At 35.5% G+C, this 20,839-nt stretch overlaps 1 protein-coding gene and 1 non-coding gene across 26 annotated transcripts in view; one reads left to right on the forward strand and one right to left on the reverse strand.

Moving 5' to 3' along the window:
- Positions 1-20,839, forward strand: part of DDX60L (DExD/H-box 60 like) — a 172,421-nt gene that overhangs the window by 61,059 nt on the left and 90,523 nt on the right. For 10 of the 25 annotated variants that reach the window (XR_002521877.2, XM_021938142.2, XM_021938143.2 and 7 more), the window contains exons 2-6: positions 1,829-1,898; positions 2,414-2,603; positions 12,260-12,601; positions 16,286-16,402; positions 18,124-18,237. Coding sequence is in view for 24 of the 25 variants with exons in the window: in XM_021938142.2 (XP_021793834.2) it covers positions 1,829-1,898; positions 2,414-2,603; positions 12,260-12,601; positions 16,286-16,402; positions 18,124-18,237 (833 nt within the window). In the remaining variant the exon portion in view is untranslated. The other 15 variants (XM_031663984.1, XM_017959185.3, XM_021938136.2 and 12 more) reach the window with 4 other exon arrangements.
- LOC116274341 lies at positions 2,809-2,938 on the reverse strand. The gene has a single exon (XR_004182967.1). It is a non-coding gene; the product is annotated as a small nucleolar RNA SNORA51 (small nucleolar RNA).

The following is a 20,839-nucleotide window of genomic DNA, read 5'->3' on the forward strand; positions in this document are numbered from 1 at the left end:
CATATTATAAAATTTAAAAATCACAGTGCTTAATAAAAAAAGCTGATTTAGGCTTCCCTATCCTGTCTCTCTCTTAAATGGGAGGGGCTCTTTGAATGACTACTCCATTCACTCCTTCAGGGCTCCTCTGAAATGTCACTTTCTTGGAGATACTGTCTGTAGCAATCCTGTCCAATTCGTTATAACTCTTTTATTTTTTAAATAGTACTTAACTTTTAAATATTTAAAATTTTATTTATTTTTTTTCTACTAGATGATAAGCTCCTAGAGTGCAGCAAAGTCTACTTTTGTCCTTTTCACTAGACTCCCACCCCCAAGTGCAGTGCCTGTCACACAGCAGGTGTTTGCTCATTCAATAGTTGTTGAATAAATGCATTCTGCTTTCTGTCCCTTCAGTTTCACAGAGAGAGTACTTTCTTTGGCTATAATTACTTTTCTACTTACCAATCCTGTGGCCATGTTGAGTTCTAACTGTATATTGCTGCTATTCTTTATGGTAGGTATGAAGTGAAGAAGTGAGTTCTCCCAGAATCAGCTCCCAAGACAAGGATTTGAGTGCCAATAGTTCATTTTGGGAGTGATCAGGAGTGGCCAGAAACTTATTTTGGGAGTGACCCAGAGTCACTAATAAGCACCGGTCAGTGATTTCTTCTACCTGTGAAATATACTCATTTCCTCAGTTATCTTTAGAAATCAAATGACTTGACAGTTCTATTTCTAGCCCAGAAACTGTCCACCTTTCAGCATGCTTTGTCCAAGCCCCATCATCCATTCTCTTGTCCTTGCTAGGATCTGAGGAGTCATTCGTGACACTCCCAACTCTCCCTTCCCATGTGGAATCTATTGCCAAACTATGTCACATTTATCTTCAAACTGTCCCCCTGATGAATCTGCATCTCTCCAGCTCTAAATAGCACTGCATTACCTCAAACCACCATCATCTTTCTACAGGACTATTTCAGTAGCTTTCTCTATACATCTCCCCTTTCAGTCTGCTCTCTGTACTAAAGATAATGTTTTCCAAATGCAAGTATAATCAAATTACAACCAGTTTAAAACCCATCAATGGCTGAATTTAGCTCTGAAGATGAAGACGAAACACCTTAAAATCCCTTAGAAGACTCCTTAGCTTCCTTTTTCTCTAACGTTATCTGTCACAGCCTTACCCTCTGCTGCAACTGCACTCACTTCTTTTCTGAATCTCATACTTTCCATACTGTCCTCTGTCACAGGGCCTTTGTACATGCTGTTCCCTTTGCCAAGAATACTTTTTATTCCTTTTTTGGGGGGCAAATTAACTATAAGGGAGTACTCATTCCTTCAGGTCTCAGTTCATGCATTACTTCCTTAGGGAAGCCACCCTCATCTCTGTGCCTTTTGTCACATTTGTGATTTGAAATTGTTTGTATGATTATTTGATCAATATTTGTTTGTTTACTAGACTTCTTGCTCTGTGAAAATTGTAACTGTATTTTTTGGGTTCGTTTCTTTGTTTTAGGAATAAATGCAGTTCTATTTTTTTTTCTTTTATTACAGAGTCACCACTCACATCAAATGTAGCCATTTTAGAGGTGCCAAAATAAAATATATCAGCCATATTTAATAAATTCCAGCTCTACTCTTCTACCCTATAGCCCAAGAAGCAGCAACGATGGGTAATTCTCAATCTTTGATATTTGTAGCCTATAAAACCACAATCTTGTAAGATATTCAGATTCAATAATGTTACAAAGTAATTGGATATCTATATTTCCTTTCCTTAATAATTACTAAATTATATAGCTGTGTAAAAATATTGATGGCTCAAAAAATCTCTTTTTTTTTTTAGGGTTAAAGGATCATGAAGGATTTTTCAGGAAAATGACAACGTTAATTTTGAATGAAATGCCAAAAGCTGGGTAAGTACTGTGAAGTAAAAAAGAAGGAGCTATACTATTGTATACTCTGGGTATCGACATCCCTCTTAACCCATATACATATACATGATCACTCAACCTATTTGTCTTGGGGCAACTTGGAGAGGATGGGAACATACTCTTCTTCCTATAGTTGTCAAAGCTGTCACTGAACAGATAGTTTCCTAAAGCAATCAGATTTATGGAGTTGGGGGTTATATATGTCCTTATCCAGAATAACAGCCTTTAGAATCATATTCTCAAGTTCGAATCCTGGCTCTGCCATTTAACATTGGATAAATTCCTTTGCCTCTCTGAGCCTAATTTTATTTTAATAAAATAGTAATTGTGCTATCTCCTTCTTATAAAGGACAGTTGCTTAAATGAGATATTTGAAAAGGTATCGTAGACTGGCATGAAGTACTCAACAAATAGTAGCTTATGCAATAGTAACAACAGCAGCAACAAAGACTCTGTGAAACATCTGTGAGTTTTATTCTCTTTGATTTTTATTTTAGGTATTCCAGTATATTAAATGATTTCGTGGAATCTAATTTTTTTGTGATTGATGGAGATTCCTTGCTTGTCACGTGCCTGTGTGTGAAATCATTCAAGTGGGGACAGAATCTCCACTTTTTCTATCTGGTTGAATGCTATCTTGTGGATCTTATGAGGAATGGAGGACAATTCGCTGTAGTTTTCTTCAAGGTAATGTATGATGATTGATGTCTTTTTAGTCCTTTGAAGACTATAACTGAAATCTCTTAACCTAAATAGTCTTTGACCTAAAATGAAGCATGCCATCATAGAAAATATAAAAAGACAGGTTAACAAAAGAAAAAAATACCCATAATTTCACTACTCAGAGATAACCATTCTTTACTTTTTATTTTATTAATTTTTTTTTCCTCAACTCTGTTCCCACGTTCATAATATAGATCAGGCACAGAGCCTGGGCTGAGGGATATATGGGGTAGTTTACTCTACCTCCTTTTCTATACAGTCGGTGTAAGAATTCAGCCTGTGGTAAGCACCAGGAAGCCCATTCTTTAGGTTTCAATATTTTGTTATAAAAATTTCAAATATACCTAAGTTGAAAGGTTGTGGAGTAAATATCTATATTCCACCATCTAAATCCTACAATTACATTTTATTTTACTTCTTCATATATCTGTAAGCTTATCCATGCCTTTATTCACCTTTCAATCCTTTTATTTTGGGGGTGCAGTTCAAAGTAGTTACAGACATTACATTTAACTCTGAAACATTTCATCATACATGCCATTAACTAGAGTTCGGTACTTATTCGCACTTTTTTGATGGTAAAATTTACATGAAATGAAATACACAGTTCTTAAATGTGTTACAAAAAGTTTTGCTCCAACCTAATGCCATTTAATGAGCTTTGCCGAGTGCATAGTATTTACCAGTCCATTGAGTTTTGACAAATGCATGCATGTGTAACCCAAACTCTTGTTCCACAGTACGTCTTCTCATGCCCCTGCCCAGTCCATTCTCACTCCATCCCCTAGAAGCAACCACTGTTTAAATCCTTTCTATTGCCTCTTTAGTTTTGCCTGTTGTAGAACTTTTTTTGTTTTTGTTTTTGAGATGGAGTTTCGCTCTTGTTGCACTGGCTGGAGTGCAATGCCATGATCTTGGCTCACTGCAACCTCTTTCTCCTGGGTTCAAGCATTTCTACTCTCTCAGCCTCCCAAGTAGCTGGAATTATAGGCGCATGCCACCATGCTCAGCTAATTTTTGTATTTTTAGTAGAGACAGGGTTTCATCATATTGGTCAGGCTGGTCTTGAACACCTGACCTCAGGTGATCCACCTGCCTTGGCCTCCCAAAGTTCTAGAACTTTTAATACATAGAATTTTACAGTGTGAACTCTTTGTATAAACCTTTCATTCAACATAATAATTTTGAGAGGCACCCATTTTGTTGTGGGCAGTGGTATTTTGCTCCTTCTATCGCTTTTGAGTAAGGTTTTGTTGTAGAAATGTGCCACGTTTTGTTTCCCCATTTTCCTGTTTCAATATCTTGCCTTGAATAAAGCTCCTATGTGCATTTGCACACAAGTCTGTGTGGATGTAAGTTTTCATTTTCCTTGTACATATATCTGTGATTGAAATACATATTTTATAAAACTGCCAAAGCTTTTCCTAAGGTAGTTGTGCCCCTTCACAGTAACTCCAGCAATGAATAAGAGTTCTGGTGCCCTATGTAGTTGCAAACATTTGTATTTGGTCAGTCCAACCATTCTGTTGGATGTGTGGTGTTATGTTAATTGGTATTTATCAAATGACTAATGATGTTGCCTACTTTTTCAAGTGCTTATTGTTCGTTTGTATACTATGACTTGTGAAGCACCTGCTCATATCTTTTGACCATTTTAAATTGGATTCTTTATCTTTTTCATATTGAGTTGTAATAGTTCTTGACATATTCTGTATACAACTTCTTGTCATATATATTATTGCAAATATATTTTCCAGTCTGTGGCTTGCCAGTTCATTTTCCTTCTTTTTTTTCTTTTTTTTTTTTTGAGGTGGAGTCTTGCTCCATCACCTAGGCTGGAGTGCAGTGGCGCGATCTCAGCTCACTGCAACCTCCGCCTCCCGAGTTCATGGCATTCTCCTGCCTCAGCCTCCCAAGTAGCTGGGACTACAGGTGTGCACCGCCACGCCCAGCTAATTTTCTGTATTTTTAGTAGAGATGGGGTTTCATTGTGTTAGCAGAATGGTCTCCATCTCCGGACCTCGTGATCCACCCACCTCGGCCTCCCAAAGTGCTGGGATTACAGGCATGAGCCACCATGCCCAGCTGCCACTTCATTTTCTTATGCCACTTCATTTTCTTGGTGCTATCTTTGGATGACCAGATATTTTAATTTTGATGAAATCTAATTTATTATTCTTTAATGGTTATTGTGCCTATATCCTGATAAGAATCATTGCCTATCTCTTAGTCACAAAGATATTTTCCTATATTTATTAATAATTCTAGAAGTATGTAGTTTCAGCTTTTGCATTTTGGTCTATGATATTTCTTGAATTAATATTTGTGTGTTTGTGATGTGAATTGGGGATTGAGGTTCATTTGTTCCAGCATCCATTGTTGAGAACATTTTTCTTCTACCAGTAGATTGCTTTGGTTTCTTCATCAAAAATCAAATGATTATGCATGTGTAGGTCCATTTCTGGGCTTTCTACTATGTTCTATCAAAGGATTTAACAAATTACCAGTACCACAATGTACTGATTTGTATAATTTTACAGTAAATCTTGAAACCCACTTTGTTCTTCTTTGTTTAACTTTGGCTATTCTAGGTTCTCTGCATTTCCACACAAATTTTAGAATCAGCTTGCCAATTTCTATTTTAAAAAAAATGGGATTTTAATTGATATTCATTAAATTTGTAGATCAATATAGTCTTTCAGTTAGTGAACACAATGTATATCTCTGTTTTTTTTAAGATCTCTAATTTCTTTTATCAGTTTTGTAGTCTTCAGTGTGGAGGTCTTGCATGTCTTTTGCTAAATCTATTTCAAGATGTTTCATGTTTTGATCTTACTGTAAATTGAATTTTTAAAAATAATTTTTTATTTTTTGCTGTTTGTATATAGAAGTAGAATTGATTTTGTTTGTTAACTGGTATCCTGCAATCTTATTAAAACAACTTATTAATTTCAGTTGATTATTTGTATATTTCTTAGATTTTTCAATGTCTTCAGTGAATAAATACATGCTTATTTCTTGTTTTCTGATTTTATTTTTTAATTGCTTTTTCTTGCCTTATTACAGTGATTGGCACCTCTAGAAATGCTGAAGTAGAGTGAGTGGGAATCTTTACCTGGTTCTTGATCTTAAAGGGAAAGTGTCCATTATTTCCCTACTAGGTATCATATTAGCTGTAGTTATTTTATGTATATCCATTATCAAATTGAGGAAATTTATTCTTATTTTAGGTTTTCCGAGAGTTTCTATAATTAATAGGTGTTACATTTTAAAAAATGCTTTTTCTACATTTATTGAAACTCTGATACACCTTTCCTCTTTTATTAATTTGGTAGATTACATTAAGTGATTTTTAAATACTAATTCAATTCAATCTTTTATTCCTGGGAAAACCTCAGTTGGTCATGATAGATATCATTTCTTGAATATATTGCTGGGTTTGATTTCCTAATATTTTAAGTGTTTTTGGTATATAGTCATGAAAAATATTAATCTGTAATTTTATTTATTTATTTATTTGTTTATTTATTTATTTATTTGAGATGGAGTCTCACTCTGTTGCCCAGGCTAGAGTACAAAGGAATGGTGTCGACTCACTGCAATCTCCGCCTCCCAGGTTCAAGCAATTCTTTTATCTCAGCCTCCCGTGTAGTTGGGATTACAGGCATGCGCCACCATGCCTGACTGATTTTTGTATTTTTAGCAGAGATAGGGTTTTCCCATGTTGGTCAGGGTGGTCTTGAACTCTGGACCTCAGGTGATCCGCCTGCCTCAGCCTCCCAAAGTACTGAGATTACAGGCATGAGCCACCTTGCCAGGCCAATTTTATTTTTTATAATGTCTTTTTCTGGTTTTGGTATCAGGATCATGCCGACCTGGTGAATGTGTTGAAAAGCCCATTTTCCTCTTCTATTTTCTGAAAAAGTCTTTGTGAGATTGGTATTATTGCCTCAGATGAATTTGATAAAATTTGATCAAATTTTCCTGTGAAACCGTTTGGGTCTGGAATTTTCCTTGGAAGAAAATTTTTGATAAAAAAGTCAATTTCTTTAATAAATATAGGGCTATTTAGACTTTCTGTTTTATGTTGTGTCAGTTTTGTTAATTGTATATGTCAAGGGATTTGCCCATCTTATCTAAGTTGTCTAATATTTTGGCATAAAGTTGTCTGTAATATTCTCTTATTTTCCTCTTATTGCCTAAAGATTTGTAGTGATGTTAGTGTTAGTTAGCAACCTCTTTCTTTTTTTTTTTTTTTTTGGAACAGAAACTAAATTTTCTTTTTTTCTAAATTCAAGACAGGTTCTCACTCTAGCTCCCAGGCTGCAACACAGCAGTAGCGTGATTTTGGCACACTGCAACCTCTGTGTCCCGGGCTCAAGTGATCCTCCCATCTCAGCCTCCTGAGTAGCTGGGACTACAGCTGTGTGGCAGTATGGTTGGCTAATTTTTGTATTTTTTATAAAGATAGGGTCTTGCTATGTTGTACAGGCTAGTCTCCAACTCCCAAGGTCAAACAATTCACTTACCTTGGCCTCCCAGAGTGCTGCGATTACAGGCATGAGCCACTGTTCCTGGCCACTAAATATTTATTTTTTCATTTATTTTCACATTATGCAGTTTTACACTGAATGACACAGAAGGAAACTAAAATGACCGACAGTTTATATATAAGCTTGATTCCTGTCTTAAGGAAAAGAAGAACGGTATAAAAGCAACACGTATTCTAACAAAACGTGTTAGAACAAAAACAAAAACCCTCTAAAAAGCTTTCACGTTACACTCCCATTTTGTGAATTGGCAGCTGTCCGTGTCCCTTAAATCTTTGATTATCTGCTGTTTTCTGTGTAGCAGGCTACAAAGCACACAGATCATAACTATAACTTAACAAAAGGAGATACATGGACTTTATACCCATCACCTGGATACTCTAAACCGGTTTTTAAACATAAACTGCAGAAATCCTGACTAATGCAGCAAAATAAGACTATTTTTTGGCCAGCTGCTAGTGACAACCAATGATGCAATAACAGGAGGAGACTGGTCAGAAACATGACACCAACTCTTAATAGCAACTGCTCTACTTGAAATTCACATCTGGTGAAATGGGGACAGATTTTTATTCCTCTATTTCTGAATGATAAGTATCATCACATAATTTTACAAATTAAAATGTAATTTGTCATTGTTGTATCTCTGATTCTATAACCTGATATACTGCTAAGGGAAAAGAAGGAGTTAACTTTTTAAAAAACGTATGAAAGCCATAGTATCATCTACTGTATGTGACAAAGCCTCACAGATTCTCTATTGTGAAAATTTCCATTTTCTTCTGCCCTCATTTATCCTTTATATTGCTAAGTTATGTCTTCTCTTTTCTTGATCTAGTTAGTGATTTATCAATTTTGTTGATGTTTTCAAAGACCTAGCTTTTTTCGTTTTATTAATTTTCTGTATTGTCTTTTTTTTTATTTCACTGATTTCTACCCTTGTCTTTATTTGTTTCTCTTGGAGTTTTCTTACTCTTTTTTCCACTAGCTTCATAAATTGAAATTTTAAGCTAAGATGTTTTTTATTTTCTATTTATGAACAATAAAAATTTTTCTTGTAAGCTCTGTTTTAGCTACATATCACAAATTTGCATCTAACGATTTTTTTCTTTACTATTTAATTAGAAATAATTTCTAACATCTCTTGTGATTCTTTTTTGTTTGACCAGTGGATTATTTAGAAATTATTTGTTTTAAAAGTTGGGGGTATTTCACTACTAGATTTCAAGGTATTCCACAAAGCTCTAGTAACCCAAACAGCATGGTACTGGCATAAGAATAGACAGTTGGAGCAATGGAACAGAATAGAGAACCCCAAAATAAATTCATGTATTTATAGCCAAATGATTTTTCACAAAAATGTATCAAGAATGTTCACTGGGGAAAGGACAGTGTCTTCAGTAAATGGTGCTCAGGAAATTGGATATTCATATGCAGAAAAATGAAACTGAGCCCTCACCTTCACTGTATTAAAAAATCAATTCAAAATGGATTGAGGACTTAAATGTAGGACCCAAAAACTATGAAACTATTAGAAAAAAACATAGGGGAAATGCTTCAGGACATTGGTTAGTGTGAAGATCTTATGGCGACGACCTCAGAAGCATAGGTAACAAAAGCAAAAGTAGACAAATGGGATTATATCAAACTAAAAAGTTTCTGTACAGGAAAGGAAGTAATCAACAGAGTAAAGAGACACCTTCAGAATGGGAAAAATATTTGTCACTATTTATCCTACAAGGAATTAATATCCAGGATATGCAGGGAACTCACACATCTCAATAGCAAAAGAATTAAAAAAGATAATCCAATTAAAATGTGGGCAAGTGAACTGAATAGACATCGCTCCATAGAAGACATACAAATAGCCAACATGTGTATGAAAGCATAGTCAACATTATTAATCATCAGAGAAATGCAAATTCAAACCATAATAAGATAGCATCTCACCCCATTAGAATAGATATTGTAATGCTCGTAAGGATGTAGAGAAAGGGGAACTCATATGTTTCTGACATGAATGTGAATTAATTCAGTAATTATGGAAAACAGTATGGAGGTTCCTCAAAAAACACAAAAAGGAATTACTATATGAACCAACAACTGCACTACTAGGTATATATTCAAAGGATAGGAAATCAGTATGTTAAAGAGATATCTGCCCTCCTGTGTTTATTGCAACACTATTCACATAGCCAACATATGGAAACAAACTAAGTATTCATCAACAGATGAATGGATAAAGAAAATGTGGTGTGCATATACACTATATAATACTATTTGGCTATAAAAAACAAAATTCTGTCATTTGTGGTAACATGATGATCTTGGAGGACATTATTGCACCATAGGGTGGATATAATTAACAGTAATTTATTGCATTTTTTCAAATAGAAGAGCAGATTTGGCATGTTTCCAACACACGCACATACACAAATAATTGTGTCTGATGTGATCAATATGCTAATTACTCTGATCATTACATATTGTATACATATATATCAGAATATCACCCTGTACTCCATAGATATATGCAATTAGTCCGGGTGAGGTGGCTCACATGTGTAATAGCAACACTTTGAGAGGCTGAGCAGGGAGGATCATTTGAAGCCAAGAGTACAAGACCAGCCTGAATAACAAAGTGAGATCCTGTTTCTACCAAAAATAAAGTCCAATTATAAAGTCATTTAAGGATAATTTTAAAAATTAAAAAACTATTGTTTTAATGTATAAATTCTTGTTTTTTTCTAGATGTGTTATCATTGATTTCTAATTCCATTGTGGTTGGAGAAAATATTTCTGTATAATTTCAGTTATTTGAACATCTATTGGAACTTGTTTTGAGGTCCAATATATGGCCTGTTTTGGTGAATGTTCTGTGTGTTCTTGGAAATAATATATATTCTACAGTTCTTAAATATAATCTTCTAGAAATGTCATTAAGTTATAGTAGTTGATAGCTAAAATTAATTTGTATTCACAACAGTAGATACTTATTTTAAGGACATCTAGGAACATGAGATAGGAGGTAGACTTCCCTCAACAACCTTTCTTTGCTCTCTGAATTTGTATGCTTAAATTCTAGGAAGCCCTTTAGGACCAAAACTGAGAAGAAATTGTATTTACATTCCAGTAGAATGGCAAATTCAATAGGGGCACTGCCCTTATTTGGATTGATCTATATAAATATCCTCAACAGTGTATTATACTATGGTTTTTAAAAATTACAGATTAAATGGCTTCCAATTTTAACAAATCTCAACCCAAATACAAAAGTATATTATGAGCCCATTCCCTCATCCTACTCCCAGAAGCGATTGTTGTTTTACTGCTAAGAATTCTAGTCTATATTTGTTCAATCTTTATACATAGGATTTTTGGGGGTGGGGGTTAGTTTTGGCACCATTAAAAGTAAAAGCAGTGTTTTGATTGATACCTATAGAAAAGTCAGGGTTCTTTTTAAATTATGACAGTCTAGTAGGCTAGATTGTCAATATCATTTAAAAACAGATTTTTTTCTTTTTTTTTTACTTTTTAAGTTTAGGGGTACATGTACAGGTTTGTTATATAAGTAAGCTTGTCTTATGGGGGTTTGTTGTACAGATTATTTCTTCACCCAGGTATTAAGCCTAGTACCCATTAATTATTTTTCCTGATACTCTCCCTCCTCCCATCCTCCACTCCTCACCCTTGCGCAGGCCCCCGTGTCTGTTGTTTTCTTCTATGTGTCCTTGTGTTCTTATAATTTAGCTCCCACTTATAAGTGAGAACATACAGTATTTGGATTTCTGTTTCTGCATTTGGGACATGATCTCATTCTTGTTTATGGATGCATAATATTCCATGATGTATATGTAACACATTTTCTTTGTCCAGCCTATCATCGATGACTTAGTTTGATTTCATGTCTTTGCTATTGTGAATAGTGCTGCAGTAAACATACACGTGCATGTGTCTTTATGATGGAATGATTTATATTTCTTTGGGTATATACCCAGTAATGGGATTGCTGGGTCGAATGGTAGCTCTTTCAGGAATTGCCACAGTTTTCCACAATGGTTGAACTAATTTACACTCTCGCCAACAGTGTTAAGCATTCCTTTTTCTCTGCAACCTTATCAGCATCTGTTATTTTTTTATGTTGAGTTATTTTAACCCTCATTTAAAAAAAATTTTTAATAATAGCCATCTGACTGGCATGAGATGGTATCTCATTGGGGTTTTGATTTGCATTTCTCTAATGATCGGTGATGCTGAGCTTTTTTTATATGCTTATTGGCTCCATGTATGTCTTCTTTTGTTTTTGTTTTGTTTTGAGACATAGTCTCTCTGTCGCCCAGGCTGGAGTACAGTGGCATGATCTTGGCCTCACTGCAACCTCCGCCTCCCGGGTTCAAGTGATTCTCCTGCCTCAGCCTCCCAAGTAGCTGGGATTACAGGCACCTGCCACCGCGCCCAGCCTAATTTTTGTGTTTTTAGTAGAAACAGGTTGGCCAGACTGGTCTCGTCCTCCTGACCTCAGAGGATCCACCCACCTCAGCCTCCTAAAGTGCTGGGATTATAGGCATGAGCCACCGTGCCTGACCGTATGTCTTCTTTTGAAAAGTGTCTGTTTATGTCCTTTGCCCACTTTTTAGCGGAGTTGTTTTTTTCTTGTAAATTTGAGAAATAGAAATTTTGATTTGCTAAGACTTACATTATTTAGGGAGGAGACACATCACCTGGAACGTTACATTTTTATCTACTAATGGTGATTCACATCAGCTTCTCAATCCAGATGGAATACATCTATCTTCTTGCTGCTTTGATCCCTATTTGAACATAGAGAGTAAAAGAATTAGAAGTGAAGTAGTAGTGTATGCCTGCTCAAGTAAAGGAGATGAATCTGTACAATCCACATCTTGACCTGTGGCATACACTTGTGAAATGAGTCAACTTTAAGGCCCTTGAGCAAAACAATTAGATCACATGGGTTCAGTCCTATATGGCTTTGTGCTGTAAGCAACAAAATTAACAAATCACTAAAGGAAGATTTCAAAATGATGTACTTTTTTCTTTTTGTCACCACAGGATGCTGAATATGCATATTTTGATTTTCCTGAACTTCTTCCATTGAGAACTGCTTTAATTCTCCACCTTCAACACAATACTAACGTTGATGTGCAAACGGAGTTTTCTGGATGCTTATCACAAGATTGGAAGTTATACTTGGAACAGCATTACCCGTATTTTCTGATAGTTTCAGAGGAAGGCCTGAGTGATTTACAAACGCACCTTTTTAACTTCTTAATCATACATTCCTGGGGAATGAAAGTCAACGTTGTGCTTTCTTCAGGGCATGAATCTGATACTTTCAGACTTTATGCACATACTATGGAAAGCACAGACAGAAACCAAAGTTTTTCGAAGGAGGTAATTGACATTAATAGCTCTCATTTTTTGTCCTGATTTCTTGTTTTAATTCTCAAAATCGCTAACTCAATATTTCTGTATTTTTAATGGAACTTACTATAGGCAGTCTCCAAAGAGGTAATAAATTTAATAATGGTAACAATGATAATGACGGACATTTATTAAGCACTTATGCCAATTCCTTTTCCTAAATTTCTCTTAATTCTCAGGGTACTCCTATAAGGTTTGTGGCATTATTGTATCTATCTATTCGTATCTAATTATGATATTATCACCTCATCTGTAAAATAATGTTTGGAGTATTGAAGTAATTTGCTCATGTTAAATACCTAATTGTGGTATAATAAGTTTATTTATATGCAAACATAAGAAATATATTATTTACATACTTATTATATGCAAATATATTACAAAATATATTTGCACTTTGTCCCCAGTTACTGTCACAGAGCTAAAACCTTTGGTATTTCTTGAGTAATAATAATGTCTTTTATTATTTGTAAGGAGCTGCTTTTGATCACATCTGAATTTTTTCCTATTGAGGTAACCTAGGGTGGGGCCCCTGAATAGCCTCAGGGTTGGGCTGACCACCAAAAGGACCAAGCCATCAGAGGCTGGAAGCTTCAGTCCCAACCACCAACCTCTGGGAAGGGGAGTGAGAGCAGCTGTATATTAAGCTCTATAAAAACTCTTGAACAGTGAGGTTTGTTCAACTCCCAGGTTGGGAAGTCGGGGAGGGTGGTGCACCCAGGGCGTTACTGGGGCCACCTGCCCCTCTCCTCATGCTTTGCCCTGTGCATCCATTCCATCCGGCTGTTCCACAATTGAATCTTTCATCATAAACTGGTAATAGCGAGCAAACCACTTTTCCTGAGTTCTGTGAACTATGCTAGCAAATTACCAAACGTGAAGAGGGAACCCCAGATTTGTAGCTGGTCCATCATCAGCATGTGAAGCCTGGCATTTGTGATTCATGTCTGAAGTGGGGGGCAGTCTTGTTGGACTGAATCCCTACCCTGTGGGGCCTGCGTTAACTTAGGGTAGTTAGTGTCAGAATGGAATTAAATTATATGGCACCCAGTTGGTGTCTGGAGAGAATTAGAGAATTATTGGTGTGGAAAACCCATACTTTTTTTTTTGTTAGTGCTGTAAGTAAAGAAGTGGTTTTCCTTTATGAATAAAAGGTTGACAGTGGATTTCAACAAAGGAGTATGTCTCTAGTTTCTATATTCAGCTATAGGGTGTCCTGCTGCCCAGATCATGGAAAGTAAGAAATGCATTTAACTGGAAATCCTTGTGTTTAGAGGTTCATGTGTTGCATATAGGCAGTGAAATGATGGCTAACATGGAGGAAGGACTCTTAATGAGAAAGAAATGAAGAAGACTGACAAAGAAGCAAGTAATGAGATAATTTCTTTCCTTAACATAAACTCATGAAGTCTGTAGAATTTTCAGAGAATTATGATAGACTCATTATTTTGGTATAGTTGACATTAGGTTTATGCAGTATTTCTGTTATGAAACTTGGGAGTCAAAAAATATATTAATAATCTTATGAGTGAATCTAGTTTTATTTCAGTTTTCATATTTTGAAATGAATTCTGATGATGCAGGCCATTTGTTAGTTTATCAAAAAAATCTTTCAATATAATTCATATTTTTACTTTGTGTAGCAGATCTCTGCCCTTTGAAATTGGAGCTCCACCTTTGTTTTTTGTTTTGGTTGGGAAATTGCTTTCTAAATGTACAATATGGCAATAAAACCAACTAAAATTTATCATGTTTTGAGAAACATCCTTCATGTAATTAAGACATACAGATGTTTGTCATGCTTATTATTTGCTTTACTTTTATTCTGTCATTAAAATATTTCCCAGGATTTTTTTTTTTTTAACTTTAAACTTCATTTTATTTTCTTTTCTTTTCTTTTTTTTTTTTTTTTTTATTGAGTCTTGTTCTATTGCCTAGGCTGGAGTGCAGTGGCGTGATCTTGGCTCACTGCAACCTCCGCCTCCTGGGTTCAAGCAATTCTCCTGCCTGCCTTGGCCTCCCAAGTTGCTGGAATTACAGGTGCCTGCCATCATGCCAGGCTAATTTTTGAATTCTTAGTAGAGATGGGGTTTCACCATGTTGCCCAGGCTGGTCTTGAACTCGTGACCTCAGGTGATCCACCTGCCTTGGCCTCCTAAAGTGCTGAGATTACAGGCGTGAACCACCATGCCCAGCCTCTAGACTTTATTTTCATATTGAGAAGAGGTACTATTACCAGTAAGTCTCTATTTTGCCTGAGAAATACCAGACTCTGACTTAAAAATGCAATACTAGGGTCTTGATTGGTCTCTCTTTAAGAATAACCTTATTTATGTATTTATTTATTTTTAACAGAAATGGGGTCTCGCTATGTTGCCCAGGCTGGTTTCAAACTTCTGGGTTCAAGTGATATTCCTGCCTCAGCCTCCCAGAGTGCTGGGATTACGGGCATGAGTCACGGTGCCTGGCCTTCTTTTCTTTGTAAATTGATGATTTTATTTTCTGTGAAATTATTTCCTGATTCATTATCTGTAAGTATTTCTCTGAAAGTTATTTTTCTCACCCCCTTTGGACTGTTTAAATTAGTCTCAATAAATATTATAGATGTATTATATGTTGATAATTGTTCAGGATTGGGGGTTCATACTACCTTCTCTAATTTTCTATATTTTTGAAAGCTCCATGATACCAAAACAATTCATTATACTCAAATAAAAATTAATTTGGCAAAGAGGGAATATGCATGTTTATCAGAGCTTAAGAAAAATTGTCCTAAAGACATTTGAGGGTGATTTTGCTTAGTATACCTTATAACACATGTAGAATTCAAATATCTCATTACAAAATTAATTTAACTTTAAGTTCTGGGATACATGTACAGAACATGCAGATTTGTTACATAGGTAAATGTGTGCCATGGTGGTTTGCTGCACCTGTCAACCCATCACCTAGTTATTAGGCCCTGCATGCATTAGTTACTTATCCTGATGCTCTCCCTCCCCCGTTTCCCCAATACGCCCTAGTGTGTGTTGTTCCCTTCACTGTGTCCATGTGTTCTCATTGTTCAGCTCCCACTTATAAGTGAGAACATGTGGTGTTTGGTTGTCTGGTCCTGCATTAGTTTGCTGAGGATAATGGCTTCGAACTCCATCCATGTCCTTGCAAAAGACATGATGTTGTTCCTTTTTACAGCTGCATAGTATTCCATGAGATATATGTGGCACACTTTCTTTATTCAATCTATGATAGATGGGCATTTGCGTTGATTTCATGTCTTTGCTATTGTAAGTAGTGCTGCAGTGAACATACTTATCCATGTATCTTTACAATAGAATGATTTATATTCCTCTGGGTATATACCCAGTAATAGGATTGCTGGATCAAATGGTATTTCTGGTTCTGAGTCTTTGAGGAATTGCCACACTGTCTTCCATAATGATTGAACTGATTTCATCCCCATCAACAGTGTAAAAGCATTCCTATTTCTCTGCAACCTTGCCAGCATCTGTTGTTTCTTGACTTTTTAATAATTGCCATTCTGACTGGCATGAGATAATATCTCATTGTGGTTTTGATTTACATCAAGTGTCTCATTTTTTACAGCTGAGAAACACTTTATTTAAGGTATTTTATATGGTTTTCTCCCTTTTACAGAATGAAGCAGTGATTCAGAGTGCATATAAAAGCCTCATACAACACTTGGAAGAAAGAAGGATTTCAGCATTAGCACCTCATTTTGAACATTTGAAATGGAATGATATGATGAAAGAGGTATTAACATTTTCATTTCTTTAAATAAAAGTTTGATAGAATTTGATAAATGAGAACCAACTTGTGATTAGGTCAGTCCTTAGACCAGACTAAAGGGTGCCATGTACCTCCTTGGTACATGTATACTATCTGAATCTTAGAATGTCATGCTCTCAATGTACTTTGAATTCATCGGATGGCATATGTAATTTTATGTTCATTTCTGGGAGCCATATTTTCAGACGGACTCTGGAAAACTAGAAAGTTATAGTACTTAATGCAACAGTAATGTTTATTTTCCATTATTCAAATTGAGGAGGGCTCTAAGATATCATTTGCCATATAAACAGTCAAAATGTGAAATTAATTATACCTTAAATCTAATTTTCTGATGATCTTCTCAAACTATGCTTTATACTACTGTTTATCATGATGGACTACTAAGCACCTCTTTCTTGTTTTTTTTTTTCTGATTCTCAAATGGTAAAAGATAGTTGCATGAGAAAGTTTGGAAAAAACAGAAAAGTAGTAAGAATATCCATAATTCCACTTCTTGATATTAGCATTTTGACGTATATTTTTATGTAGCTGAGGACATACTCTGTGTGTGTGTGTGTGTGTGTGTGTGTGTGTATATATATAGTTTATATATGTGTTTTTGGTGTTTTTTCTTATTTTTTCAGACAAGGCCTCACTCTGTTGCCTAGTCTGGAGTACAGTGGCACAATCATGGATCACTGCAGCCTTGACCTCCCAGGCTCAAGTGATCCTCCCACCTCAGCCTCCTGAGTAGCTGGACCCACAGGCATATGCCACTATGCCTGCCTAATATTTCATTTTTATTTTATATAGAGATGGTGTCTCACTTTGTTACCCAGGCTGGTCTTGAACTCCTGGGCTCAAGTGCTCCTCCTACCTTGGCCTCCCAAATTCTTGGGATTATAGCTGTGAGCCACCATTCCCAGACTGTATATATATTTTTAGTGTACATTTCATTAAGATTAGTACATTTTTTTTGTCATTAAGAAGTTTTCATAAATGTAATATCTAATGAGTGCATTACATTTTCTTAATGCTAGACACTTAAATTACTTCAAAATTTTGGCGGATATAAATAATGTTATAATGAACATTTTGATGTATACATTTTTTGTATACATATTGGATTATTATTCTGCTATGCTAAATTCCCAGAAATTCAAAACTGGATCATAAGGCATGAACATATTTAATGATCTTGATGGATGTTGTCAAAGAGCTTTGCAGAAATTCTATATCTACCTGTACTTTCATCTTTAATCTGTCAGAGAAGTGACTCACTGCACAGTTTTCAATGTTGCATGATATTATTTTTAAAATTTTGATATTATTGATATTTATAACAAGCTAATTATTGTTTTAATGTATATTTATCTGATTTTTAGTAAAATGGAATGATTTCATTTTTATTAATAATCTATTTCCTCCTTTGTGAATCAGTCGTTCATGTTTTACTAAATCTTAATTTCTTACTGAGTTATTTATTTCTTTACATATTTAGGTTTTCATATTTCTCTGCCATATTGATTGTAATTATTTTTTAATTTTCTATCATTAAAATTATACATTTTTAAACTAAACATTTAAAGTTCTGTTTAGTCAAATCTATACAGTCATTTTCTTTATGTTTCTTACAAGAGCACTTCTGAGTAAAAGAATATTTCTAAATAATTTGACATTTGAAGAAATTTCTCTTTTGATAGGCGTGTCAGACTCTATTTCTGCTTCAGTGCCTATGGCCAGAAGGATCGGACATCCAGCGTGTTCTCTGTGTCACATCATGTTCACTGTCCTTGAGAATGTACCATCGCATCTTAGTAAGTAAAAAGAAGGCAGCCGCCGGGCAGAAAGGTATAACTGTCGTTCATCAGGTGTTACTGGTGTAACTTCACTGGTGGCATCAGGTTCTCCACTGTTGACATACTCTTGGTTTCTGACGGCCATTTTCTTCATTAGGAATTTAGCTGCTTCCCACACCAAGTTATATGTATTAAATAACAAAAAAGAGAGAACAATTAGAATCTGTATAGATAAGAAAATATTATGTTATATAATTTAGTGTTTTTCTTAAAATACAATGTACGGTAAGTTTTATCTGGTGTTTCACTTAGTAGTTATTTAGCCCAGTTCTAACAAACAGAGAGAAAGTGAGGAGGAAGAAGAAACAAATTGTAGGAGGGCCCCCCGCCCCCCCCCCCCCCCCCCGCCCCCGCCCCGTATGCTGTGTTTCAGGCTCTCTGTGTTACCTGACACCATGTAATCTTACATCAACTTTTCAATAGAGCAATGATCCCTCTCTCCTGTCGATTCAAGACTTTGAGACCGAGACTTCCCTAACCTACCTAAAATCACATGGTAAAAGGCAGCCTGGATTTTGACTAGGATGGTTGGCTCCACAGCTTGTAATGATTCTGCTCTGTTAAGCTGTGTATTTAAAAGAACGGTTCTGTTGTTGTTTATTAGTATCACTGAGACTATAGAGAACCTGAGTTTGTATAACTGTTTTCAGCTTATAGGGCCCTTTAGGAATCTTGAGGAACATGGATTTTCCGCTCTACTATATGCATCCCTGCTTGCATAAGTACACACACACACACACACACACACTCACACAAGTTTGTATGCAGTCTAGATATCGGTGTGTTTCAGGCTGAAAAACTCTGTTCTTAAAACAAACAGCAATAGAAGAAATAGGAAAAAAAAAGAGAAAGAAAAAGAAAGAAAAAATGTGACTGTACAGGGCTCAAGAAGTTAGTATTCTACAGGAGAAAATTGTCCATTTCTTAAATCTATCAGCGTGATATACTTTGTGCATGGTAACACATGCCAAAAATAAATATATTTGGGGAGAGAGAAGAAATAGACAGGATATCTACCCCTATTGATCACACATATCTTGGAAGGCAATTTTAATGTCCCTTTGAAATAACTAGAGAAATTTCAGACCCCTAGTCTGAACCACCAACTCAACATTTTCACTTGGATTTGTAATAGATATCTCAAATTTAGGATTTCTGGAACCAAACTCCCCAAACCTGCTCCTGCCTCACTCTTCTCCATCCCAACAAATGACAACAACACCCTTCTAGTTGCTCAAAAAAAAAAAAAACCAAAAAAAACCTTAACTCTTCAGGAGCACCATAGAGAATGGAGAGAGCCGTGAGCATTTTGTGCTTCTTCCTTCTTGATTCTTTCCTTAGTTTGAATTTCCCATCTTTGATTTTCTCTTGACTGATAACACATTTATTAATTCACTTAGCTAAGGATATTGATTGTCCAATGTGTTCTAATAGCTGCTTTCAACCTACAGAGCTGGGATGTTATGAAGTGTAGCTAATAATAGGTAACACGTAGGGCTTACTATGTATTGGTGATATTCTAGATATTTCACGTGTCTAATCTCATTTAGTTTTTCCAGAAACCCTATGAGAAAGTGTACTGTTACTATCCTGATTTTTTATATATAGGAGAACTGACTCATGCAGTGTCTTGACTGGAGTCAATTTTCAGAGCCCAGATCCTGAATTATTGTGCAATAGTCTTTTTAATGTAGGAGACAGAGCACTCCAGTATTTTAATTTAGTATGTAATACAGTAGACCTTAGCTATGTAGATTTCTCTAAAATTGTGACCTTGAATACTTTAATTTTTGAAGATAAACAGTAAAAAATGAAGAACTTAAAAACTTTACATTATTTCAGCATGATTGTCAGAATTTTAAGGGCATACTTAAAAATGATAATTACCTTAATATATTCACTTTTATGCTATGCTGAAGATGTGCTGTGAGTGGGAGTGTTAATAGCACAGATCATAGGGTTCTGGGTATAAGAGTTGATTTCTCATAAAAGTTCATATTGATTAATTTGCTTCTTTCTTACATGAGTTAGAGATGGATAGGGACCACAATCTCATTTGAATCTCCTTACTGTACTTTACTAATTGTTTTTGGAAAAATATTTTCATATGACCATGCATGATGTTTTTAGTAGTTCTAAGTTTAAACAGATGAACATATTGAACCCAAATCAGTCTCCTTGTAATTTCAGTTATCCCTAATTTTGCTCTATGAAGATACCCAGATTAAGTTTTTTTTTAACCTTCCATGTGATAACCCTTTATATGTTCGTAAATAGTTCTGAAGTCTGCCACAGGAGGTGAAACTTGACCATTTCCTTCCCCGATTTCTCATTCAATATGTTTTACAGATAGATTGCCATCCGGGATTTCTCACCCTGAGCCTGCCATGGGTTTGTGGAAATTATTCTTCACTCTCTGAAATGACAGAGCATTTTACATGGGACTCTGTCAATGCTCAGACCTCTGGGTCAGGGACTTCCTTTGCTGCCGGCTCATGTAAAGTCCAGCTTCACTGAAAATCCTAGGAAATGCATTATGTGAACTACTAAGCCTGGAGCT

Source organism: Papio anubis, chromosome 3 (genome assembly GCF_008728515.1).
Source record: "Papio anubis isolate 15944 chromosome 3, Panubis1.0, whole genome shotgun sequence".
In the NCBI taxonomy this organism is placed as follows: domain Eukaryota; kingdom Metazoa; phylum Chordata; class Mammalia; order Primates; family Cercopithecidae; genus Papio; species Papio anubis.